We start from the raw sequence: 26,914 nt of genomic DNA, 5'->3' as shown, positions 1-26,914 counted from the left end.
GAGGCACAAATACTTGTATGATCAGTCACACTTCATTTGCTAAATGATAAAACAGTATTCAAAAGGGGAAATGCAAATGTACATATACGTGTGAACATTGTTGGATGAGTCTGCATCCTGGAGCATGTTGGTGTTTTTACTTGGAGATAGTACATGAAACGCACATCTGGAGGATGAACTCAAAAACTTCTGTCTGTATCTTGAATGAGGTTCATGACATACTTACTATTTTTAAACAGCTGTAGTGGTGAGAATTTGTTCTCAGTGCTTGATCAAAACTGATAAAACAACACAGTGTTAATATTAGCAGCCTTTACATCAATGCGTCACTTTCATGGGTCTAAAATGGCATGCTGAAGAGACCGCTTAGTATTGCAGTTTTTATCAGCTTTCTGCTTAATCAACATTTATACCACTAAAAGGAACAAAAGTATGTTATTTCAAAGTGAATTCCTAAAATAATTCTTAGTAAGACTGCTATATGAGTATGTGCATTTTCTCTGTACATTTTCACTTTCTATAGGGGGCATTGAGCTGGGATATGGATAGTTGAAGGACAAAGATACATTTTTTATTTGTTAACACCTAATATTCTGTGCCTATGGAGCTGTTTCTAACATAATAATAGACATAAGGACTTCACCATTATCTATATCTTTGTCACTAATATTTGAAACTACAGTGGCGAGAAATCATTTTTCATAAAACCTTACAAAATACCTAAATGGCCATTTTATATGCAGCCCTGATTTATTCCACTTTTCAAGGGATCATTCAAAGAGAATATCAGCTAAAAACACAAAAATAGGGTTTTGCCATCTCAAGGCAATCATTCTGAATTATTAACTGTGCAGATTGGTGTAGGCTACCCATGCTAATATATCATGAATGATGCATGGTAGGCTGATGTAGGCCTGTCTCAGACTATAAACGACTATTACATATTCATATTACAATGAATATGAGTCTGCTTATATACAGATAATCTTTTAGCTTGTGATTCCACAATTCTTCACATCGCCTTTCTTGTTGGTAAAAGTGATATGTGAAATTCAACTGCCTATTGTTGTAATAGAAAAAAATATATTGTTAAGTATTATGCTCACCGCAGGTACACCTGCACAATCAATGCATATCAATGACCATCAAAGTAAAGTTGATATGGTTTTACTCATGGCAAGGTACCCTGTAGCACATCCACATAAGTCTTCAATGAGAACTGGCTCTGATCAAGTTCATATGCATGTTGTTTCTGTTATCTACTGGGTTGCAAAACAAGTAATGGCAGCAAGGAGTAGCATCATTTTCACACAGATCAACAAGTTCCTGTAAACAAAGTCAGTTCAAACAGCACTGAGATGTAAAATCTTGCACTAAATGTTGATGTAATTGCTATAGCCCCTTGGAGTAGGGATAACAATTGTATAAAGCTAATTTTATATTCTGAACACAACAAAAGATATTCAAAGGACGACATAGGCTTGGTGATGTTGTCAATGTGGCATATGGATTATTTTTCTATGGGACATAAAAAAGGATATTTCCAGTTTGGAGCAGCACTGCATAAGGAAAGGTCAGCAAACCATAGGGGTTCAATGTGGTTGTGCCTTAAGTTCCCATAAGTACACATTTCCTGCTGAGGCTCTGTGTTTACACAGCTCTCTGTTCCTGTATAGTCAGATGTTACCTTCCAGGAAAATTGGATCAATATGTGGGTCAGGTGTTATACACTCCCCCTCCTCACCTGTCTAACTGCACTATCTGGATCTAAGAAAAGTACTGAAGGATTGTGAGCACACAGTTTTGAAAAGAATCACCAAAATAACAGGGCTACAACAATGCACAAAGGAAATACCAAATGCCTAAAACGGTTTAAACAGCTGGACCTTTGAGACATGTAGGGATACATATAATAATGTTCTTATCCGACATAGTAAATTGTTAACAGATTACATTAAAAGGTTGAGATGTACAAGCATGCCAACTAAAATGACTATAAACTAAAGCAAAATGTGTTATGTGATTACCATTTGATATTCAAACAGGAAAATACCTAATGACCAACTAGTATGAATGATACATAAAGGTTACATACATAAATATGTTAAATATGCTCTGATTCTTTAATATAATTATCATAAGATTGCATCATCATTATACATTTCTTGCTAATGTATATAAAATGTATGTAAAACACATAAACCCATTTTGATTGCAAGATTTTTGATACAATTATAGTTGAATTTGAAGAAATGTTCAATTGTTTATGCCCTATTAACACTCTATTAATGTCCCTTTACATTTTGTTTTGTTAAACCTAAAGGTTTCATATGCTAGAATAGATTGAGTATGATAACAAGTGAACATGCTTTTTTGATTCCAATCCAATGTATGAATATTAACTAAACAATACAAATAAATAAAGTAACAATACTTACAATATACATATTTTATAGGACCTACTGTATAATGAGCATAATTAAAGAGCAGGGATTACAACCTGGACAAACACTTGCCCTGTGTCCTTGAGCAAGCTTCTGAATCATTACCGGCATTAAAGGCACTCTGGTCCTGTGTAGGGGAGCAAGCAAAACATACAATCAGTATTAACCATGGTTACAGTTAAGGGGGGTACCTACGGGTTTGCGTGTGGGGGTGACTTGTACAGACTGGTAAAACTCTGGCAGGACCCTCTTCTTTACTTTTCGTTTTCTTAGAGACGACGATGATTCTGGTTCACTCTCAGGAATCTCAACCAGATTAGGTTTTTCCTCTGTCCCTCGAGCATGAAGGCTTCTTCTTGCATGACGTGGACTGTGCCTGAAGCCCTGGGAAACATTTGCAAATATCAAAATGGCAGAAGTTCATACTTTCAACAGCAGTAGATATTAAAAGCTCAAATCAGAAACAATGATTCTGATTCAATTCATGTTTCTTATGCCATGGAGGCACTGTTATGGTAGGTGACCTAATACATTTCGATTTATAGAGAAAGATGATTCAGCAAATCTAAACCTATCCATTGTTTTCTTGTTATACCTTTAGTTCCTTTCATCCAGAGGTGTTCATTGCTTGGCTTAATGCTTCTAAAGGTAATAATCAAGGAACTGTTGTTCTACATTAAGCACTGCACGGCTGTTGTGCCCTTGAACATGATACGAAATCCCTATCAGCAGCAGTCACGAGCCAGTGGGGATTCAGTATCCTGTTGTTCAATAACATACCAGCAAAGGGCAGTCTTTTGTCTTTCGGAACTTCAAAACCACAGCAATTCACCAAAAAACGAAAATGTTGATTTTCAGGCATTAGTGGATTATATTTCAATGCAATATAGAGCAATACAATAGATAGGCATATGACACTTTTTAATGTTATTTATTCAGTTTATTAGGAAATGATTTATTGTGCCATAATCACTTGTCATCAACCCCATTTAAGTGGTTTTTTGGGGGTTTTTTGAACGAAATTACAGACCACTCCTTTTAACTGTAGACAACGCCAGGACCAAAAATGTTGAAACATACTTTTATCTAATAAGATAGCTTTTGCCATAGTATCATTTTGATTTTAAGATGACACTTTGGCTATAATAGTGGTTTTAATCCATGTTCATGCAGTTTTTTTACACTTGTTTTTTTTTTGTATTTTTATTTTGAAAGCAAAGTGCGTAAACCGGAAACCTGGCGACTGAAGCTACTTGACGCACTTAGCCATCAACCATGATGACATAAGCCTATCGTATGTGGCATAAAATATGGTGGCGTTCGCAATTCACTTTCAGCTCAATGTTATGTGTTTTGGAGAAAACACATGAGCCTACGGAGTTTCAACCCTCCTCAAAGCATGAAACTGCAAAATCACCCGAATAATTTATTGATAGCCTAACACATGCGCATTGCGTACATCATGCTCCTTAAAATAGTCATGCAGTTCTGAAAAAGTACATCAAACAGGCTTTTGGAGAAATATGTTATTCTAAAGAAGCCGATATATGTACTGACTAAGACTTTCACACATGTACTTCCTGATGTCTCCTAGCTGATTAACTATTACAGAGCACTGACTCAAACCCACAATTAAAAAAGTTCATCCTACCTCTGATCGAAAATGATGTGTTCGGAGGCCCACTACAGGACAGATAACAGATGTAATGAGATATTATAAAACATTCACCAAGTAAATATTGTAGTATGAAATGACAAATACTGTTTAAACAAATTCAGGTTTTCAACAATTCCAGATCTAGGCTAAAAACTATTAAAACAACCTCAGTGTCTTCGCACCTATATGCGTTTGTTATAGCAACAACCCATACTGCAGCTGAGGGCTGGCTTTTCTGGCTATTAGACATAAAACAGACAATGAACATCCACAACATGCAGGTTACAGACATGAGCTGTCAGGATGATGAGATGCGCATGGCCTGCGCCACTCACCGCGGCTCCTGGAGCGTCCGGACAGCACTGATTTTATTGGATGTTTTCCATTCCGAAGCTTGCGATGCCAGCAGCAGAAAAACAAAATTGTCGCTATAGTCCCGAGCAATAGCAACAACAGCAGCAGCACACATTGAATGCTATACGGCCTCAACAGGACCAAAAACGCCGCAGCAATCATCGTAAGGCGAGATGTAGGACAGAGCCCGCAGCTTCAGACAGCAGCAGGCTGCTCTGCTGCCGATGTGTCGCTGAAAGCTCAAGATGAGAATAAAGACAGTGACGGACATACGTGGAGCATCGCAGAGCCAACTGCGTATAGCATACAGATTCAAAGTATACAGCCCACACTATTGATATCATTATTGTGAGCTATACAATGCATGACTCAGCAGAGAAGCAAGTTTTATTTATTTATTTTTTTACAGGGGCAGGGAGAGTCAGCAGATTCAGCTGAGCATCGCAGTAATCTGCTGCAGTCGGCTGCAGGATCAGGCTGTCCCACTAATAACAACATTATTAAGACCAATTCAGACCTATTAATGTTTGTAAACCTCAATAGTCCTGGTTGATAGGGAACTTTTGTACATTTTTCTGCTATGATGTTTACCTAAAATGTTACAACAACATATTATTGTAGGTCATACAATATATATATAACATTTATTTAATCATATGTTTGAATTATAGGCTTGGTGAATTGTACCTTGTATTGACAATCCCTGAAATGAGACAGGCGATGAACACACACTTTTAGGATTAGGGGAGGAAAAAAGGAACCAACATTATTCATCATAATCCAACATGGGTTATGTTATTTCTGGATGAGCTGATATCATTGAGAGCCTTTTTGTCACCAGTCAGATGAAAAACTCAGACGAGCAAAGTGAGGAGAGAAAAATGAGTTTTATTCGAAAATTTAAAAAAGGCCTCATGAACCCCGATGCTGTCATGATTAGTATTACATAATATGCATCAGCCATATTGTTCGTGTCAAAAAGGGAAACATCCATACATGCAACAAACCAATAGCAAATCATATAACCTGCAATGTACCACATATAACACATTTTAAAGTTTGTATATGGTTATTCATTTATACTATGACTCATTTTGATTCATTATGAATGAATGAATGATCTTTATTGTCATTGCTACTAAAAAAAAACAAGTTTCCAGAACAACGAAATTCGAGCAATGTCCTAGTGCATTAACAAGAATAGTAAAAATAGAGCAATATAATAAACAATTAATTAATTAAAAAATATAAATATGCATACTATACATATGAGGTATAAATAACAAAGTGTCAGTAGGTAAAGTGTTTGGAGGCAGGTTTTTTCTAAGTACGCTCAGTATATCTAGGATAACAGGGACGGAGAAGGATACTGTGGTAGTGTTCAGAGCATGTTGAGCGCAGCTATGGCTCTTGGATAGAGACTGTCTCTGAGCCGGTTGGTTCTGGCTCTCATTGTTCTGTAGCGTCTGCCTGAAGGCAGTAGTTCAAAGTGCCAGCTAGTGGCATTAAGTATAATGAATCTTTTTCCTATAGTAGGTCTGCAACTAATGATTTTTGTTCATCATCAATTAATCTATTGGTTTACAAAATGTCAGAAAATAGTGAAAAACTTCCATCACAGTTCTCCAAGTCTTGGTAATATCTTTGCAGGTCTTGTTTGAATGTCCCACACCAATCCTTATTCTGTTTAGTGAAATCATTCTTCTTCTAAAAGTTGAATAGTTCACTAATATAAATCTATCTATCTATCTATCTATCTATCTATCTATCTATCTATCTATCTATCTATCTATCTTATGTTTGTGTAAGACATGTTAACATATATTCTTGCACAAATTCCATTATTATTTGCATAATTAAATGTTCCTGTTCCTTTCTGTTGTTTTTCCCACGTTCATAGTTTAGCTCATAGTCAAACTTTGACAACTAATGAAAATGGCTTGAATTGCTTGAATACTAATAATAATACATTTATGTATACATAAAAAAAACAGTGCAACAATTAATTTAACAACGTATTTTGTTTCATAGAAGTGAACTCACATACAGTGTACTATATGTAACACAATCTAAACCGTCCCTATTATAACATGGTTAAAAAAATAATAAACATGAAGAGTAGTAGTTAGGGATAGTTTCACAGTTTGGTCTCATGTGTGTTTCTTTTCAACCACCATTAACCCAGTCCTTACGGCACCGTCCGTGTAGAAAAGGAGCGCTTCATTTACACGTGACGTTCCTTTCAGACTCGACTAGTTGCGTTAACTGTAATTTTGGATGTTGCAGCATCTACCACACTCTGCCAACTGAGGTGCCAACAGAATAACCAGGGGGTAATGTGATGCTCAGATTCATAAACCTGTTGATTCCAACCATATGTTATCAACGCAAACCTAGCGTATTAGCATGTTTACCTTGTATTGGTTTAGTAGAGTTCAGACGTAGCAACTGTCAGAGCTAACGTTAGCTTATCCTGATCCAGGACGTTTAGCATCCATTTCGTTGCCTATAAAGTTGCTGTTCATAGATGATTAATGAAACTGAAACATTGGAACGCAGGTGAACGTGTCAGTGCCGGAATAGCAGACTTCACATCGATGTCAAGTTTGTAAAGTTGCACAAATAAGACTTTCATTGACGTAGCGCAGCTAGCTATGCCTGTGGCGCGAACTTCTTCCTCGCCTTCTTCCTCGTTCGGAAGCTCGGCGCTCAGTGCTGCTGATAGTGGCGGAGAGCTGTAGTACAAAAACACTGTGTTTTATTGTTCATTAGACTGAAATTTAGCTTCCATCCAGTAGAGGCAGTCTTAAAAAGAACCACTCTGGTAGGTCGAAGAAGAAAAACACTTCCCACGTTGGACATAACATTGGATGCATTGTTTTTCTACTGACTTGAATTACACCGGAGTAAGTGGTGTGTTTGTTACCGTTGACATCGAATATAATTACTTCCCTGGGGTGCATTGTACAACATTTTACTATTCATCAATCGCAGCAAACTTACCGTACTAACATTAGCGACCTGTACTCTTTTTAGCCAGGCCACCGGATGATGCGGTTTGCTCAGTGCGCACATGCATTAAAGGGTTATCAAAGCTGGAAATATGTTTGAATGACTTTGTATACTGTAGGGTAGCTTTTGAATTCAAAGTCCTTCTTATACTGCATTGACTATATTCCACATCATTCATCCAAATCTGCAAAGTAACTAAATGTATTAAATAAAAGTTGTGGAGTAGTGATTTGGAGTGGGGTAGAAGTACAAAGTGCTACTTCTACCCCAGTCCCTTAAAATTGTACTTAAGTACAGTGCTAGAGTAGATCTACTTAGTTTCTTTACTTCACTGCTGACGTGTTACAGCCCCTCTCTTCTGCACACATGTTCAAAGACTAAAGCTTCAACATTTGTTTTTCCCCCTCAGATAGATGTCTTCTCCAACTCAAGCAGATGAAGATGAGGTGGAAGAAGTGGAGTTTGTATCAGTAAGTCGTGTGTACAATATCTATTTATTCAACAAAAAAAATCAGTAGGTTCAAAGGATAAGATTAACAAATACATGAGCTAACTTTATATCTCTGAACAATGTAGCCTGATACTAAGACAGCATTCATAAATATATGGTATTTGATTCACTAACACAAGATGCAGCTCTGTGAATGGTATGACTAGCTGTGATTCAGACATAGATCACCTCTGTTATCATGTTAAATGAGATAAATCCCTCTTCACATTGTACAGGTTTTGCTCATTATTTGATTTATATAAATATAGGTATGTTTAATAAGACTAAATGACTTGTCTTGCATTTGCTTCAGGAGGGCTCTGAAAGACCAGTATTGGAATGTATTGACCTGCTGAGTGATGATAATGATGAGGATGAGGGATGTTCATCATTTGCAGGCACAGTAAGTGGATGAATAGAATATGGTTTTATTAGACAGTGTCTGTTTAGAGTTTTATAAAATTGTTGTGCCTTTCATTTTCCTGCAGATTGAAGATAAAATCAGCCGCCATAAGGCTCGTATTTCATCAACATTGGACCGACTAGCACAGCAGGTGGCCCGAGAGAAGCAGGAACGAATAGATAAATGTCGGGCATTCAAGGTACGTTTGCTTTAAAATGAAGTAAGCTGCTATCATGTCTTGCTTGTTAGATACTATTAACTGCTTATTTTAAGAGTCAATGTGATATAAAATGTATTTATCATTTATTTGTGTGGGTGGTATATGGGGTCAAATGAGGTCAGTTGTAGCAGGGACACTGCCATCTTGTGGGCAGAATTCATATAACACAACCTGCAGAACCAACAGTGGTATATTCTCTCCATACAACTTCATACTGCTTGTGACCTAGAGAATTAGCAATAAACAGTGTCCGTAGGTTTTTACTGGCATCTGTCTTTCTGCCATACAGTATTGGCAAGTGTAAAAACATGTTCTGCTGTTCTGTCGTACAGGAGAAGCAAATCTTACAAAGAGCTCATGGACAGCAGGAGCTGGCTTGTAGTTCTTCAAATGGCTTTAATCGGGAAGCAAAGAACTGTGTGGACATGTGGTTGAAGAGGCCAGGTGCTTTTTTTTTTATATTGATCAGAAATGTGCAGCATAATCACTGACATTGTCAAGCTGCTATTGCTGGAGTAGATACACCTTGAAAACATGTTTCTGTCATGAGCTGTTTGATATTTTTACCAGGAGAATATTTTGTCTTACTGCAATAATCAACTTCATTCACATTGTTTTCAACTTTTCAAACTGTACGTTTTCTCTTCTTCATTACATCATATATTTAGCTCCTAAACCTGGAGTGATCCATTCTGGATTTGGATGGCGAAACAGACGTGTTCCTATTCCTGGAAATATTTCCAACAGACAAACTTGTCCAGTGATCAACTGTAGTCGAGTTTATGACAATCTGTCCCTTCTTGACGGTCACCTAAAAAGGTAACCCTTTTCTTGTCATTTCAGCAATGATGTAGTACCATTTAAACCTTTTTCCTGAGTACAAATATGTCGTAATTTTACAATAACATATCTTATTTGTAGGTTTGATCACTCCCCTTGTGACCCGACCATCCATGTTAAAGGATGGCCATCTGAGCTCTTTGCCTGTATCGTCTGTTCTCAAAATTTTCAGACTGAAGAATCATGGAAAACACATCTCATGTCCAAGGTTTGTGCCCGTTTTGGCTCTGATGTAAAAAATAATCTTGCATTATGAATGATTTCTTAACAAGATTGGAATAAATCTTTGTAATATTTAAATTAGAAACATGTTTTGATCACTAGGTGTCCTCATCTGCCGCTGAAGGTCACAGCATCACTCAGACCTTTCAGAGGATTGTGTGTTTTGCCTGTCCTGCCTGCTACCACCTCTTCAACCTCCGAGATGAGTGTCTGCAGCACATGTCAACCTGGAACCACTTCACCGAGTCACTCCCCATGAGTGGTAAAGTTTAATGAACGTTTTGCATTTTCAAAATATGTTCTCAAGAATGACTTGGCAATACTGATGTAAACGTTTTACTGTTCTCCTGTTGTTAAAGAGCACAAAGGAAGAGCACAACCGATTCCCGTCTCACAATACGTAAAAAATCGTCTCATTGGGCTGTGCAAGGATGTCCCGTTCAATATCCGATGCTCTTTATGTCACAAAGTACTGATCTCACATCAAGCAGCTAAGGCTCACTTTAAGTAAGTTGTTTGGGGATTCATTCAGGATGTGTATTGTACTTATATTTTTGAATAATACATGTTTATTTAGCTGGTGCAGATTTAGTTTAGATCTTTTATGAAGCTGATTTTTCCAATCTGTTTTTCTTCATATTTCCTGTTTTCAGTGTGCAATGCCGAGAGGGCTGCGCCGTGGCTTTGGCTGATAAATCCATCGTGCAGGTGATGAAACAGCTGCAAGTGCATGGGCAGTGTTCCCTCTGCTGTAAAATCTTTCTCAGTCAAGCTGAAATTGAGAGGCACAAAGAATCGACCCAGCATGACGTGGAGGTGAATGACACCATGGCCAAAGCCCTGCTTCAGTACTGCAGGTTTAAAGAAATGCAACACACCCAGACAGCTGGAGAGGCACAGGGCAGAAGACAGTCCACTGGCCTTGAGTCACCTTCTCAAAAAAGAAGCAAGAAGAGGAGTGATGAATTTCCAGCCAAACGTCAGAGACTGAATCGCAGCGCTGTCAGAAACTATGTGACAGCCTGGTTCTGCGAGTGTGGCATTCAGTTCTCAGAGGAGGCTACAGCCAAAAAGCATATATTGGCTGCAAACCGAATTTTCCATCAGTGTGGCGTGTGCGGCAAACACATGGGGGAGTCCTCAATCACCCGCCTGCATATGAGTCGCTTTCACGGAGGAGCTCATCTCTCCAACTTCCTGTATAACTGCCTGAAATGCAACGTGGAGATGCCTCGTTACGAAGACATCCTGTCGCACGTGGCCGATGCTCACAGCGGACACACCTACTTCACTGAGCGGGAAGTGCCCAAGGAGCTCGATACCAAGCCTTCAACCAGCAGCAAAGCCGCCTTGCATTCATCCTCCAAATCCACGGTCCAACAGGGCCTAGCGGAGACTTCCAAAGCAGAGCCGACGTGGATGTGCAGGATGTGCGAGGACACCTTCGACTCGGAAGCAGCCGCACGCAAACACTGCAGCGACTTGAGCAACCACAGCTTCCAGAGGTTCGTCTGTGGACACTGCCCCCAGAAGTTCTTTAAGGAGTCCACCGTGCGCAGACACTGTGCGAATGAGCACAACGGGCAGATAAAGAGCTCCCACTTCTGCGGCCTCTGCGAAAGCATGCCGTTTGACACAGAGGCCATGTTCCTGGAGCACTACAAGAGTCTTCACAGTACCGACTACTACCGCATGGATGAGAGTGAAGTTGATCAGCCTGCTGTTGCTGAGAGCAGCAGTCAGACTACATGCCTGTGCATGGGTTCCGACGATAGCCAAGAGAAGAAGAAAGCTAAATTCACCCAATGCATGAGGTATCTGTCTGCTGAGGGGAAATGTCACTATGTGTGCGCTCTTTGTGGCGCCTCTGTGCAGTCCTATGCAAGGATGAAAACTCACATCCACACAAAGCACGCAGCCTTGAACCTGGACAAGACCTATGACGTAGAGTGCGATGTTTGCCAGGAGAGTTTCACGAGTGTCCCGAGTTTCCATAAACACTATCACTCCCGACACTGTTCAATGGAACCTTGCATTAGCTCCAGGACCTGCAGAAAAACCATAAAAGTAGAACCATCCCAAGTGCCTGATGCCGTGGCGATCATATCAGAAACTAATGGTAAATCTGTTAAAAATGTTAACATGTATCATCTATGTTTGCATGCAGCATTTAATCCTGTTTTTATCTTGTCATTTTAGAGATTGAAGATGAAACCGTGGTGAATTGTTTGAGGATGGAACAGGCCAACATACAGCATGAAGCACGTGAAAGTAGGCAGGAAACAATACATATCACCATCACTCAATAGATAAGAAAGCAAAAGCACATTTTAGCTTTCTTTTACATGAACAACTATATTTCATTTTGTGATGGTATTTTCATCAACTTAAAATATATTAACTTTTATTTTTGCTCCTTTACAGTTGACTCGGAGGAAGAGATGAACCATGAACCCTCTTCAAATACAGAAGAAAGAGAGTCAGCAGGTAAGGGTTCTTGTGGCGCAACAGGCATGCCTTGTCTCTCCTGAGAAAAGTGTTCCATTACTGCAGCCTCTGGAAAAATACCAAACCACACAATTATAAGCTCGATATATAAAATGTTCCCAGCATAATTATATATACATATATTATTAAATTTTCATTCTTGTATTCTGCTTTTTTTGTTTACAGAGTTGGAAGAAGTTCTCAAAAGGAGTCTTCTGGAGTTTTGAGGACATGATGGTTTTTGTTTGTTTGTGACATGATGCTTATCTGACAATATCTTGCGGTGATTTGTCCAAAGTATTTCTGTTCAAAATATTATAAATAAAAAAATGGCTATTGGAATTTTGCTGCGGTTCAAACTACTTTGGAAATGCTCCAATATATGATGACATTTAAAAAAAAAAAAAAGAGTAATACAGGGCTTACCAACCACAGGGAACCGACCAGATGCAGCTGGCAGAAGGTCTTTTTTGTGGCGTTGGATTTATGGTTTCTGTTGTGTAGACTCAACACTTGTATGTCGACACCTGTGCTATAGATGGCATCGAATGACACTGCAAAATGTTGAAGCTGAACTTGTGACCACAGGGCAAACTGAACCTCCCATTGCCATCTCTGATTTCATTGCAGACTTGAAATCCAGTGTCTTGTATGCGCCGTAGGGAGCAGGGCCAACGTGTGTATGTAGACATGTTTCAGACTTCTTGAAGTTACGATCGTATACATCGCTTGTGAAATGAAGATGAAAGACCTGTTTAAAGGCAGCTGAAAGTGTGGCAACAGCTGTTAGTTCTCTGTTATGTTTTCTGTTGTTTTCAAAATCATTTGAGGACTGACTGATTCTTTTAATAACCCGATTAGCACTACGAAAAGGCATTGAGGCATTGTTTTTTCTATATTGCAGTCTTTGTAATTATTATGTGGGTAGCCTCTCAAAATTAATAATACAGTACAATATGATAATCGCTGGAATGTTTCATAAAGGGATTAACGTGCTGAAAATAAATTACAGAAAGTAAATTTAGGCTGCCCAGCTGAGTACGGCTTTGTGACACCAAAATAATTTGAAATAATAATCATTATGGCTACATGCCCACAAAATGTTCTATCTTTCTGAATTGTGTTGCTCACATCCCAGGTGCCTTTGCGCTAACAAACTTATTTTATCTTATTTGCTGGTTATGTTAAAAATGAACCAGTTAAAAGTAACACCAGGGCTCCCAAACTTCTACAAATTGGTGGACCTGTCTGTTTTCTAAAACTGCATGCAAGAAAAAAAAAATAGCAAACCAGTCATATTCACAACTAAAGCTCAATCTAAGCAGTTCTGGGAATCCTCTGGAGCTTCTCAGGGGCCTGTAGGGGTCCTCGGACCTGACTTTGGTTACCACTGTATCTGGACTCCTCGGGAAGCTTCTGTGAGGACGGAGCGAAGGAAGTCGCAGCCCATGTTAGGAAATGTTCTCCCTGGGGCATTACCGCAGTCAGCTGGAAGGCAAGGAGTGTTGAACGCACACAGGATTTGCCTCTGGGACGGATCATAATAATCATCATATTAAAAAGCTTTCACCAACATGGCTCAAGCTAAAATACAGGCGAAAATGAACGAGGCTATGTGCAGCAAGTTCAGCAGGACGGTGTCCATGGCAGATCGCTCCGGACAACTCCTGGAAAGTTTGGATCAGCTGGAAATGAGGTACAGTGAAGTAACAGGCCGTACCATGTGCGACCAAACAGACCACTTGTTTTTTTTTTTAGCCATTATCCTCATTTATCATAACATGATTAACTAATTAATAGAAGAGAGGAAAATGATTTCGCCGATCAGGTTTAATTCAAATAGTTACATGATAATATAAATGGGTGTAGGTGGGTATTTTAGTAGAATAGTACTAAAATGTTAATAGTTTATAATACTCAGATGGTCTTATTATTACTCTCGATTAACAACAGTCCGTTATTTTTACAGAGGAGGGATGTGGTTTTTAAATGAAAGCCGGTGGTCATGTGTTGTTGTCGGTGTCTTTTAGGGTGGAGGCTTTACGCGAAGCAGCATCGGCCATGGAGCAGGAAAGGGAGCTGATCCTGGAAACGATCCAATCCATCCAGAACGGACAGGAACTGAGAAACGTCTCTCCTGGTGATACACGACTTTGCTGTGCTTATTACCTGACTTGATATGTTCTTTGACTGTGTAGTAGTCGCTCAATAATGTGTAATCTGCTTTATTTTGCCGCTCCTCTGCTTTCTCTGTAACATTGTGATCCAATGAGGTGATGCTTTGAATGCTATATTGTAGTCGGGTGGTGTTGACTAGCAACCTCAGGCACTCCACCCAAGAACATAGAGCCCAAGTTAAAAAGTTTGTGTTCCTCACCTACTTGATATTATAAGGTATAACAAATGGTTAAATTAGAATTTTCATACAGTATATCCTCCTGAGGTCAATACAGTAGTCACCCTGGCCTAACTATAAATTGCTTTACATACAGGGGGTTGCAAGTGTCATTAAAGAGACTCATACAGATCACGAAGAGATGAAAAATTACCACATGAAACTTAAAATTACCAGAAAGACACGAAAAGGACACCGAGAGACAAAACGACTACAAAATGACCACACACAAACAACAAAAATGTGCATCACGACTTCAAAGAGAAAAACATAATGGTTTTGGCCTTATGCATGTCTGCCCGTGGAGCCATTGTTTCTAATCCACCATCGGTAGGAGGATGCTGGAGCACAAACATTTCAAAATGGAAACTCAACACAGTAACGAGGACAAAGATTCTTCATATGTGTTTTATTATTGTGTCCGCCTCTGTATACTCAGTGTATTTTGCTATTTACTGATGCAGCATTTATTTAAAAAAAATTGTTTTGTATCTTTTAGGGGAGAGAGAAGAGTTGTCATTAACTGCAAACCATCTGATGGGCCGGACGCTGTGTGTGGAGGTCTCTGTTGGCACCATCAGAAACTCCCAGCAGGAGGAGGCTCTGCGCAAGGCCACATCTTTAATTGATGAAATAGTGAAGAAGTTGCTTGATGACATGAACAGCGGGCGTCAGCTGCTGCTGGCCCTGTACGCTGCCTGTGTGACCGAGGCCCCGCCCGTCCCCATCGACCAGAAGTTTCAGGCCATAGTGATCAGCTGTGCTCTGGAAGACCAGAAGAAGATCAAGCGGAGGCTGGAGACTTTGGTGAGGAACGTTGACAATGCTGAAAAGAACATCAAGATTATGGATCACCAAAAACTTGAGGACCCACAAGCCAATGGCTGTCAATAACACCAGTCACCAGAACAAAATGGTTCTTTTATGCCACTAACCTCACCAAGAACTGTTATTATCTTTTACTAATGTTCTACGTGTAGCAGTAAGACCAGTACATTGGGAAAATGATAATGATACTGAACATTATGGCCAAAATACAGTAAAGCACAACTCTGAGGGAAGTGTTACCTTCAACTTAAAGCTGTTAACACTGAACTTCTTCATATGGATTATTCAGTGTGTATTCACAATTCACAATGTGTGTTCACATATGCACTTACTTAAGACAAAATGGCATAAAGCACCATTAGAGGTATGGCTTTACAGTTTATAGTAAGAACCACATGCATGTCAATGAGTCTAACGTTAAAGTGTTTTGTGTTTCATTGTATCACCTTGGTATCTGTTTTGGTTGTGTGTAAACCACCTCTGTGTGAAAGCAACACCAATCACATTTAGCTGTGGGTTTTAGTTCACATTTGCACAAAGTATTTGGGATGTCAGATTATATGTCAAAAACAGAATAAAAAAATTCACCTCTAAAATGTAAAGGAAATACATTTTCTGTCACAATAGATGAAGCAGGCACTTCTTAGCTCTAATACTCATTTACTGTATGAACAATGGCGAGGATCAAAATGATGAACATCTTTGAAAAACAAGTCTTGGCTGAAGGTGTACATGGTAGCCTATTCAGAAGCGTTTAGCCTTGTTTACTCAAATACAAAACCGCTTTTGTTTAAAAGACTGTATTTTCAGGGGAATACTGTCATTTGGAATTACACACTGGATGCTCAAGAAAAAAATTAAAGTTTTATTAATGTCATATCACCATCAACTCCCCACCACAAACATAATATTGGGTGTGCAGTTGTGTGGCACACTTAAAAGTTGTTATACATTTTTTTCACTGTTAAAAACAAAAATCCAACAATGTGTTGTTTTTGTCAGTCTGAAAGCAAACATCTAAATGTGTCAGATTGATTCATGAAGTCACGTGTGATAAGGTATATTAACAGTAAGACACACAGATCATTACAACACCTGAGTGACAGCACATTGTTAGTTTTAACTTATGGTTCTTTAAGATTATATGCCATCTTCATGATAAAGTGCGCTATATCCATTCAGGCAAAAAAAGCAAAAAAGCCAAAGTACACACAATGTTACAAAGCTCAGGAAATAGTTATTTACAGAGTTACTGTGCAGGCAATTGTATACAAACAGCAAGAGTAGGGATTAAAATGGTGGGAAGAATGTAAACAAGGACGAGTCATGGTGGCATTGTAACCGTGGTTCAGCATTCACTGAAAAAAAAGGCTTGCATGCATTACAGTTAAGACACACTTTCCATGTTTCCCCCTCAAAACAGCACAACCAAATGAGAACTGTTAAAATGTGACACAATAAACTGGAGCATTTTAAAAGCACCCGTTGGGATTTTCACAACCGTCTTATCTAAAGGTCTTGAGAATCGAGGTATTTTGAATAAATCTGGGAAAAGCTTGTAACAAAAATCTGAGATCTGTTACAAAACCTTTTAATAGGAGCATGACTCCCAGTTGTCTTATACCAATTGCATGTAAAACTGTCAGTTAGTGGCCTTTTCCACATCACCACATTCTTTTTGTGCTTCGTAAACTTTCAGATAATGAGCTTTAGGAAAACCTGATGCAGACAGGGCAGTATCATACAGTTCACAGATAGCTGTTTTGAGGTCTGGGAATTAGTTTAGAGATCTTTTGAGTATTGTCGTGTGTTGAGAAGAAACTGATTTTTCTTGCATATTCAAGCACAAACAAGCAAAAATATTCCATCCTGACAATCAGTAACAATACTGATATCAACATTTACAAAATAAATTGATTACATACTGCAGAAGCCAAACCACTAAATCCAAAACAAGAAATCAAACCATGCTTAGTGATTGAAATGTTAAAAATATATAGTGTTTGAAATGATACAAAGAGAGTTGTGTCATCTAAAATGTGTTTTAGTCTGAGACTTTTCATAAGTAATTCAAAGCAGTACCAAAGTTAAAGAAATGCACAATTAAATATGTAAACTGCAATCAAAATCATAGTGCTATAACTGTGACTCGTGTTTTACATCTCAACTCTGTGAAAGTCTTGATTAACAAACCCTCAAACAAGCTGTAAGCAGACATATATAAGACCAGTTAGTGTTTCATATTTGGTTATACATAAAAGCACATTCTATTATTTTCATGATACATCCATGTTACTGCAGTGTTCATATTTACCCACAGCTGGGAAAGTGGAAATTTGGCACTATGTCAACACTTCAGTGAAAATATCACTCAACACTAGTGATTCGTACAAAAATACTCCATCACAGAGACTTCACTCTGGATAGTGTTTTTATCCACAGAATAGTTTAAACCACAAATATGGTTCAAAAGGATCTGTGAATCTTTTACAATACATGCAAACCTATTGCACAGATTATATGTCCAACACAGGACGGGTGAGTTTAGAAGTCATACACTGAAGTTTTCACAGAGCCAGAGTGCAAAATTTGCTGTTTTGGAGAGAGGATTGTAAGTCATGTTATATATAAACTACATACAGTACTGTAGTGTAGCTGCAGCTGTTGCTGTTATGGCAACCACAAGGACGGGATTTTGTGCGCAGGTCATTGAGGGAAATCCAAGGCTGAATGTAAGGAAATGTAACCATCAATGTAGGGAAACAACTTAAGGTACAGATTAATCATCAGGTTATTAATGTAGTATAGAGGAGTAGTTCCCAGTCTTGGGCTTTGGTCTCTAAATGTGGCTAGCTCCACAGAATACAACAATGACCAATTTAGTCTTAGAAACAAAACTAAAACTAAATGATGTTCTATCTAGAGTAGGCTGCAGCTTCCGAAAGGATTTTTACTCTTCTTGGTCCGTTGTTTGTTAGGTCGTAAAGTGATGACTTCTCTGCCGTTGCTGGAGTTCTGGTTGCAGATATTACTACTCGTGGTATTAAAAACACCTAAACAAAAACAAATTATATGATTAATATCATCCTACTAAAGTAAGAGAATGTGACATAATTATGGATGCAATGAAAGACTCCTTACCTATTTTATTGCTGGTTGTATGGAGCACCTCTGTCTCCTCTGCTGTTTGCTGTTTGAGCCGCTGAAGGTACTTATCAGCTAGGTACTTAAAAACTAGAAAAAGAGCAGAAATATTAAATATTATATCACATCTAGAGCCGGGTGGTTTCACTTGCAGTGTTTTTTTTTCTCAGTACCCACCCTCGTTGACATTAAGGTCCTCTTTTACTGAAGCTCGATAGAATCTCAGCTTGAGCCTTTTAGCCAGACCTTCTGCCTCCTCGCTGCGATGCAAGGAAAGAAAATCAATTCACTGTCATTACCCTCCGCTCTTAATATTTACATGCTCTTCTGTTCCAGTGGGATTTCTGCCCTAAAGAAACAACCGCTTACTTTTTTATAACGGTGTCTTCCAGGAGATCAATTTTGTTCTGCACTAGGACTGTGGGAATATCTCCCACCTCGGCCTCCACCTTCTCCCTCCAGCTGTCAATAGCCTGAAATGACTCTCTGTCCGTGGTGGAGAAGACCAACACACATGCTTGGGCACCTGGAATGCAAGACGACAGTTAATGATTTCAAGCTGTTCCTCCTTTTAAGAATGATTCATAACTCATTGAGGACGCAAGGACTTTGGAACAGCCCTGCTGGAGATTCACTTTTAACTCAATGAAGTATTTGCTAGTGCAAGTGTTTTTGTTGAGTGCCGCGCTGCCAGTAATCCATACAATCTGTGAGAAATCTAAACTTAACCCCAGCAGCGAGGAAGTTCGGCCTGAAGCTGCAGTGTTATATTCGTCACGGCACGGGGTCTTACCTCGGTAGTAGGCCTTAGTGATAGCGTCAAACTCCTCCTGCCCGGCCGTGTCCCACAGCATCAGTCTGACCTCTTCGTCATTCACACTAAAACACAAGAAGGGAATGAGGTTAATTTAAAATATAGGCCATAATTGACAGAGGAATGAGAACTTCTGTGAATAAAGACACTTACAGAATCTGCCTTTCCAGGAAGTCCACCCCGATGGTCTTTTTGTAGTCCTTAGTGAAGATGCCTTTGCAGTACCGTTGGATCATGCTCGACTTGCCGACGGCTCCATTGCCAACCACCACCACCTTGATGGCCACTTCCATGTCCTCCTCCAACATGGTGGCGATGTCTGGCTGGCTCACTCAGTTCCACTCTGCCCGGGTAGATATAGTGATGTGACACGAACACGTATACCTGCAACTGCAAAAAAAACACATTTCTGTACGGAACAGGTTCTGAAACTCTCGTGTCGAGTCTGAGGAAACATTAAAACACTTTGTGTTTAATTTAAAATGTTACTATGCAATAATATGATTTATAATAACTGTTGTATGATGTTAGCATGTTAGATAAGACATGTACTTTATTGATCCCAAATTAGGAAATGTATCCTCTGCAGCAGCATAAAAAAACAAGGCATTGCACATAATTAGAAAATTGAAAGAGTAGAAATAAACAATTCTAATATATAAACTATAAACACATTTATATTACGCATCAGTAGTTATAACCTGAACATTTAGGATTTGTTTACCACCTAAAAGTAGTTCTGATTTAACTAAATGTGAGTAGTCAACTTGTATAAGATGACACAGATGATACAGTGGCTGACAATCAGTTAGATCTGGCAATAACATACAAATGATTTCTTATTCACAGTAGTTACGCCAAAAGCTTAGCAGGTACAGTTATGTTACAAATCACTAGGGTGGCAACTGTCTGTTATCTTATATTAAAACTAAATGAATTACAAGATCTTAAAAGCAGTTATTACTTATGTTTTGCCCACAGACAGTGTCTTGTCAAAGCAGAAAAGTAACCACAAACAGCAGCACAGGTTACCAGCAGAATATCAGGGGGTGGGGGTGGGGGGGTTCACTGTACTAAAGAGCTTTAGCAGAATTGTCCTGTAATCTGTTATGTATGCTAGCATTGATTTGACTGTTGTACATTTTAAAGGGATTGTGTTTGCAGCGGCTGTGCAATGTGTTTATTTTTCCATTAGCAGCGAGAGCAGCAGACTCCACATAGCAACTGGGTCTTCCACAATTATAGGCGTGTAGCGGCTGAGTGCAATGCTAAACAGCACTGTGGGAAAGCTGTTCCCAGTGGGTACTGACGGCCTACTGTGTGACTGTGGTGTCCAACAGTCTGTTCGGAATTGACTCACAATATGTATTGCAGTCAACAATACTATTCATCAGCCATAATTGAGCTGAATGACGCAGCATTTGTTATTACATGCAGGCAAACATGGCTTAAAGTAAAGCTTGGATTAGATTTGACCATGGCAATCTCTTAAATTGAACATGTTAAGCGGAGATTCAGGACCCAATCCTTTCAAGTTTGATTCACAAGTCGGGTTACACATTAGCAGTCATCTCGTCTTTCAGCGTAATCATTTAAAGATGTGGTTTTTTTCATTTGTTTAAGGACCACAGAAACAACAGAGTGAAAGTAATGGGTTAGGAAGCAGGTTAGTACTCTCCATAGATTCTAACTGTCACCACATGAACACCACAAAAAAAACTATATTTAAAGAAGGGTTGATCACTAGTCTCAGAAAGTCTGACAAAACACCTGATTATAAAGCCCATTTCAAATATCATACAATACCAGGGTTGGGCAATACATTAGTAATGATCACTTAGCACATTGTCTCTCACTTTAGTCACGTTTAATATATTCTTCATAAATTGTGGTTCGATCTGAAAATACAAAATGAAGTTGGAAATCTTCCACATATATTTCTGAAAACCTGAACCTTCAACATTTCCATCCACTCCTTCATCAGATATTTAAACAGGTGGTTTTCTATACCTGCATCAGAAAGGATCATATCACCTGTGGTTCTTCTGGTTATCATAGTGTTTTGTACTTACAATGAGATAATTAATCATGTTCATACTAAATATACTCATATATTTCATGTAGCACAGTAGCAGGGTTACATACAATTCACATTAAGATGAACTCTGACAAATGTAAAAATAAATAAAAGATAGTACACCTCTCCTTAACAGTGAGTCATCTTCACAGACTCATCATCACTTTAGGCCCCGTTAAAGTCAATATTTTGGGAAACAGAGAGAGTACAAATGTTATAATGCCAGCAGGAGTAAGTTGACTTTTCTGATACGGTTTAATGTTGCTGTAGGTTGTATTTCTTAAGTGTGTGATGAAAGTAAGTATTTGTTCAAGCTTTAAGTTTCCTTAAATCAGGATTCCTTGCCTTGCTCCAGACCAGACATGATAGATGGATAGATACTTTATTTAACCCAAGATGGGAAATTGTTTTGCCACAACAGCATTTTTGACATTCATTGTACAACAATTGCTAAATGTATTTAAAATAGAATAAAATACACATTAAAAAGCAAATATACACATCCAAAGAGTGTTTAGGGGACAGAAACATATAAGCATATCTACTCTGGTCCGTGTACGAACACATGACCTGTTGAATAGGTCGCAGGAGGGTCTTTAGGTACCAAGCAGCTGCTAGTACTATATAGCCCATTACAGCTGACCAAAGGACTCACTGTGCTAGTGAGGACAAATGGAACATTAAAGCTAGCAAAGTGGCCACATTCTTACCTGTAAAATCACGTTTCAACTCATCCAGTGTCTGCCAACATTAGATGAGCTCATCCGCCGGCTGAACCACAATCACATATCTCCAGCCTCCCTCTGTGGCAATAGGAGACGCTGGTGACTCGGGTGCTAAGGTTTCCTAGCTAATGTTAGCCACTTTTCCCAACGAAAAGAGCCTTCTCCTCCGCCCGTCAGTGATATATAGATTTACTACACAGACCAAATGTTCTCAGCTTCAAAACGAAAGGTAAAGTTGAATCAACATCTACAACTGACATAAATAAGTGACATGAACGGGATGAAAATGCATTGCTATCTATCCGCAAGCCTTCGTTACTGCTACCTACGTTGCGCATGAGAGTAGCTAAAGGCAACTGGCTAGCTGGCTAATGTTTGTTGCTAAGCAGCGGAGTCAAGTCTTCTTCTTCTACTACTTCTTGATGTTGATTTCCAAAAACTAAATATCACATTAGCGACACCAACTGGTATGAATGATGTATGATTTATATTTAAAGTTAACACCACTAGGCCTACTTATACCAGAGCTGGGCACAAATACATCATAAAGTATTTTGATACAAAATACAAATACTTGATCAAAAAATGTATCAAAATAAAATACAAAAATACTGGTCTGGAAAATGTATTTAAATACAATACAAGTATTTTGTATTTTGAAAATACAAAAATACACGCGAGATAATGCCTGTATTGAATACTGTCTGTAAACTGAGGAATGTACAATAAATAAAAAAGGAGACAGCTAACGCTACATTCAAATCCATTTTATTTTATCCATATTAAACAGAAAAACAGATCAGTTGTTCTTCAGGACAACCAACTTCTCCAGCATATCTGGTGTTAATGACCTTCTGTGAGGCCGGTTCACTAAGCCAGCAAAAGAAAACAGGCGCTCAACCGGGGCTGAGGATGGTAGGGTTGTGTTAAATCTCACAAAAAGCTGTTTCATCAAAGGGTATGCATTTAGTGAAGCCAGGTCTTTTCTGGGATCCTCCAAAAAATGAAGGGTCTCCAGTTCCGCCTTGCTGTGGCTGGGCAAGGCCTCGGCCTCCAGCTGGTTGACTGTTCCTGTAGAGATTGAAGACAACAGAAAAAAAACAAGAGCAATCAGAGATGGCAAGCTGGCCTCTGCCAGACACTATGCATGGACAAACAGACAGATAGACAACAATCAGACAGGGTCATAGCAATACCTAGCACAAACTCCCCCCCGAGGACCAAATAATGCATTCTTCAAAGTATAAATACTGAAATTGTCACCAAAAGGTAAAACATGCTATTGTAAATTACAGTGTAAAGAAATTCTTCTCACCTTGATCAGTGAACACAAAGAATTCGTCATTCTCCTCTGTGCTCGGTGTGGTCCCGTCACTCTCTGAGAGAAGTCCGAGTTCGTCTGCTGAGTGCAGCATCAGTTGCTGTATTCGCCTCTTCTCAGAAGCCAACCTCTGGGGTAACCACCTCATCTTAAAGTATGGGTGTGTTGTGGTTGCCAGGATGGCCTCATTCACGTCATGCTCCAGCATCAGAAAATTGTGGAAGCGTTTTTTGAACCCTGCTATGGTTGCTTGAAGAACGTGTGAGCAGTACCTCAAGTTTGATGCTTGCAGATCCTCCAGCTTGGCTTGAATGATGAAAAGTGTTGGCAACAGCTCACCATAATAGCATGCAGATTGCCCTTGAAGCCGATCTATTGAGATGGCAATCGGTCGTAACACTCTGCAAAATTCCTCAATGTAGTCCAGTTCGACTTCCCTGAATGGTGGAAGTTGCAGGGCAGTCATGGCATCAGGGAGCTTGTCACGCAAGAATGACAACTGACTCAAGGAGTCATGCAGAGAATTCCACCTTGTAATGCAGGGTGTCTTGAGTTGCTGCTCGATTACTTTGCCTAGCGTTTCAGCACTCTTTGGTCTGCCAGATGCTGTCCATAATGCTGAGCACTTCGCCATCGTTGAATGATTCAGCCTGCTGAGAGTTGCATTGCTAGTGATCGATTTCTTGACATCAGTAGTTGAGATTAAACTCAGAGTATGTGTCGCACACCGGAGGTGTGGTGGTAAAATGATGGAACACTCAGATGCTTCTTCTCTCTCAGGATCTATGACCAGGAAGGACAGCTCATCGTCCAGCTCTTCAACTTCATCTGGGTCATTTGTTTTTCCAGTGACACTGAACTCTTTAAAGGCCTTTGCAAAGTTGGATGCATTATCAGTAACTGTAGACACAATGGTGTCTGAAGACAGCCCATATTCTGTGTGAATCTCATCCAACAGTTCTGCTATTCGGTTATAAGTATGGGGGCTGGGAAAATGCCTAACGGCAAGAGCGGCTGACTGCCTTTCCAGCGTGTCTCCATTGATCCAATGTACTGTTGCTCCCAAATAACTGGTTTTCTTTGTTGACCAAATATCCACTGTTGTACAAACACGGCGAACATTTTTAAGCGTCTCTTTTAGGAATGCTTTTTTTGTTGCAAATTCTTCATCAATCCGTCGTCCGAGTGTCCGTCTGGACATTACATTGGCACCTGGGTGAAGTCCCTGCACAAGCTCGATGAATTCTGTTTGTTCAACGGTGGCTAATGAGTGCATTCCTTTGACAACAAAGGATTTCACAAGGGAGTCGACTTTACTTTGTGATATTGTTGGGCTAGCATGGTCAAACAAACGAGTCTGCCTTAATGATGTTTTGGCTTTCTTCTGCTGGCCACTTGCACTTTCCTTTTTGTAATTTTCAAATTCCTGTAGATTCTCTGGGTGTTTTCTTGTTTCCTGACGCCTCTTCATCATCATGATTGTCACTCATCTCAGTTCAGTGGGACATCCTCTATTTCAAACGAAATTGTAAAAAAAAAAGTTGTTAGTCAGTTACTCTTCAACAGACACACACTTAAATCACATCATAAAAAAAGGAAAAACAATTAAATCCGAAACTGACTACTATATGCACTTGCATGAAAGGGCTCTTCTAACCTGCCAAGTGAAATATTACCTAGGATACTAATGATAAAGCGTTTGGAAGTGGAAAAACTAAAAGCCAGAGGTGTCAAAAGTAAAAGTAAAAGTACATTTTCTGGTGTAAGTACAACACTAGCACGTGGTAGCCTATTACATAGCTGTTAGACCATTTACTCCATTGTACCTAATGGGATAGATAGACTGCGTTGTTACTGAAAAACACTTCTAACAATCTAACAAGGACCCACCACAAACTTGATCCAACCAGTGTAGTCAGCTGATCGTAAGACAAGTACACAGGTCTACTGGTTACTCAGATAAGTTACCTGTGTTGGAAGGAAACTGTGTTTCTTTTCTTTCTTTTTTTTTTAACTTTTACTTTTGACATCTCTGCTAACAGCTGAGCTAAGCTCCATGCACAAAACTAACTACTATGCGCCATAACAGGCAGTGACTCCAAATCTAGTGATCTACAGATACTGAATTAGTTTTCAATAAATACAAATATAAAATAAATAATATGCCCTAGAAATGCTTAATACAGCCTACTGTATTGGTCTCTAATGGACTATTAAAAAAAAAAAAAGCCAAGTGTGAATATGATTTTAGAAGCTAAATGTGTAGTTTAAGATTATATAAAAGTGGGTTTTCAAGGATCCTCCCTAGCTTTGGTTGGAGCTCTAACAGGAACTGAATCTCCATATAATTAGTTAGTATGAATCAACATAGAAGACTTAATATTATTCAGAAATGCTTAGACCTAGCCTACTGCTCTATGATGGACATTTGTCAAGTGGCCCAAGCCCCTAAACAACACAATTTTCTCACGTTTTTTCACAATAAATAAATAAGTACTTTATTGACAGGTTATAGTTATGGATCGTTCTGGGCTCAAAACATTGTTATGAGCCCAGTTTAGCCTATCTCATTCTTTCGTTTGGTAATAGAATTTGGTACCGAGTGGAAAAGGAATTCGCCAGCTCGAGGTCTTGCCGTGGGAGGGAACATGCCTGCGAGGGCTCCTACAACATCACTAGGCCGATACAGGGGCTATTACGGGTTTAAACACAAAACTGGCGTTATTTGTTTTATTGGGGGTCATAGAAACGGGTCCTTTCTCGTTTAACATCAAATAATATGGCCGTGTTCCTCTACCGTTTCATCCAATTTAAAATTGGATCTCCTAACTGTCCTCAGTGAGAGTGACTAATTTAATCACCATATCTTACGTTTAGTACTAGTTTACCTTTTGCGAGTCAAGCATTCATGTTTGACCTCTCTGGTCTATATTTGATAAGCTACCTAGGCTACACTCTAAGAAACTTGCTCAATTTCGCTGACCTAAGCAATTTGACTGACCGTCATTTATCAACCCCTGCCTATCAAACACTCATCATTCAAGAGAAAGCTAACACTCGAAAATAGTCTAGTGCTTATGGTGTAATTCTGTTGACAATGTGTGTGGGAAGACTGTAGCATTTTTTTTATACAAAACATTTCACCTTAGTGTTGTTTCATGCATCGAAAAGCCAGCAACAGAGCCGTGTAGGTGCAGCTCCTCTTCACTGCTGTAGTAGTGATGACTGCTGACGTCGCGGAGAAAAAATGGTCGCATTCAAGTCTCGATTGGGCGTGTCACGTGATTTACGTCTTGACCCAAAGATCTCTGGTGATTCGCTTAGTTTTACTGATTTAAAAAAAAGGTTTTTTGCAAAGTATTTTTGTATTTAAAATACCCAAATACAGCACCTCAAAGTATTTAAATACAAACTACATTTCATTTTTTCCAATCTTGTAAAAATACAAAATGCAAAATACTGAAAAGTATTTTAAATACGT

The 26,914-nt window shown here is 39.1% G+C and overlaps 5 protein-coding genes across 7 annotated transcripts in view; 2 read left to right on the top strand and 3 right to left on the bottom strand.

Moving 5' to 3' along the window:
• Positions 1 to 4,662, bottom strand: part of dst (dystonin) — a 98,307-nt gene extending 93,645 nt beyond the window's left edge. The window contains 3 exon segments of the mRNA XM_063874378.1: positions 2,640 to 2,828; positions 4,096 to 4,127; positions 4,437 to 4,662. Coding sequence (XP_063730448.1) covers positions 2,640 to 2,828; positions 4,096 to 4,127; positions 4,437 to 4,617 — 402 coding nt within the window. The 5' untranslated portion in view covers positions 4,618 to 4,662.
• Positions 4,663 to 6,657: 1,995 nt separating this feature from the next.
• Positions 6,658 to 12,471, top strand: znf451 (zinc finger protein 451). Of its 2 annotated transcripts, none has more exons than XM_063875468.1 (13): positions 6,658 to 6,788; positions 7,877 to 7,937; positions 8,271 to 8,360; positions 8,446 to 8,559; positions 8,913 to 9,024; positions 9,249 to 9,399; positions 9,502 to 9,628; positions 9,745 to 9,904; positions 10,002 to 10,149; positions 10,296 to 11,761; positions 11,842 to 11,913; positions 12,067 to 12,129; positions 12,316 to 12,471. In XM_063875468.1, the coding sequence occupies exons 2-13, from the start codon at positions 7,881 to 7,883 to the stop codon at positions 12,354 to 12,356; spliced, it is 2,601 nt and encodes an 866-aa protein (XP_063731538.1). In that variant the 5' UTR covers positions 6,658 to 6,788; positions 7,877 to 7,880; the 3' UTR covers positions 12,357 to 12,471. The 2 variants fall into 2 exon arrangements, with proteins under 2 accessions (XP_063731538.1, XP_063731539.1); XM_063875469.1 differs by lacking the exon at positions 6,658 to 6,788 and adding an exon at positions 7,182 to 7,361.
• Positions 12,472 to 13,570: 1,099 nt separating this feature from the next.
• bag2 (BCL2 associated athanogene 2) lies at positions 13,571 to 15,948 on the top strand. 2 transcript variants are annotated; one of them, XM_063874739.1, is made up of 3 exons: positions 13,571 to 13,825; positions 14,160 to 14,269; positions 15,024 to 15,948. In XM_063874739.1, the coding sequence occupies exons 1-3, from the start codon at positions 13,704 to 13,706 to the stop codon at positions 15,416 to 15,418; spliced, it is 627 nt and encodes a 208-aa protein (XP_063730809.1). In that variant the 5' UTR covers positions 13,571 to 13,703; the 3' UTR covers positions 15,419 to 15,948. The 2 variants fall into 2 exon arrangements, with proteins under 2 accessions (XP_063730809.1, XP_063730808.1); XM_063874738.1 differs by having other exon boundaries at positions 14,160 to 14,287.
• A 248-nt stretch (positions 15,949 to 16,196) lies between these two features.
• rab23 (RAB23, member RAS oncogene family) lies at positions 16,197 to 22,482 on the bottom strand. Its single transcript, XM_063874737.1, has 7 exons — positions 22,098 to 22,482; positions 19,464 to 19,700; positions 19,290 to 19,375; positions 18,866 to 19,022; positions 18,674 to 18,756; positions 18,494 to 18,586; positions 16,197 to 18,405 (listed from the first exon to the last, which is right to left on the bottom strand). The coding sequence occupies exons 2-7, from the start codon at positions 19,616 to 19,618 to the stop codon at positions 18,272 to 18,274; spliced, it is 708 nt and encodes a 235-aa protein (XP_063730807.1). The 5' UTR covers positions 19,619 to 19,700; positions 22,098 to 22,482; the 3' UTR covers positions 16,197 to 18,271.
• Positions 22,483 to 22,858: 376 nt separating this feature from the next.
• On the bottom strand, positions 22,859 to 26,592 carry LOC134858358 (uncharacterized). Its single transcript, XM_063874211.1, has 3 exons — positions 26,578 to 26,592; positions 23,428 to 24,944; positions 22,859 to 23,183 (listed from the first exon to the last, which is right to left on the bottom strand). Exons 2-3 carry the CDS (start codon positions 24,908 to 24,910, stop codon positions 22,912 to 22,914), a joined length of 1,755 nt encoding a protein of 584 aa, XP_063730281.1. The 5' UTR covers positions 24,911 to 24,944; positions 26,578 to 26,592; the 3' UTR covers positions 22,859 to 22,911.
• Between the last annotated feature and the right edge of the window lie 322 nt (positions 26,593 to 26,914).

Source organism: Eleginops maclovinus, chromosome 22, assembly GCF_036324505.1.
Source record: "Eleginops maclovinus isolate JMC-PN-2008 ecotype Puerto Natales chromosome 22, JC_Emac_rtc_rv5, whole genome shotgun sequence".
NCBI lineage: Eukaryota > Metazoa > Chordata > Actinopteri > Perciformes > Eleginopidae > Eleginops > Eleginops maclovinus.
Note: the sequence above shows the minus strand (reverse complement) of the source record. Positions and strands in the feature narration are given on the sequence as shown.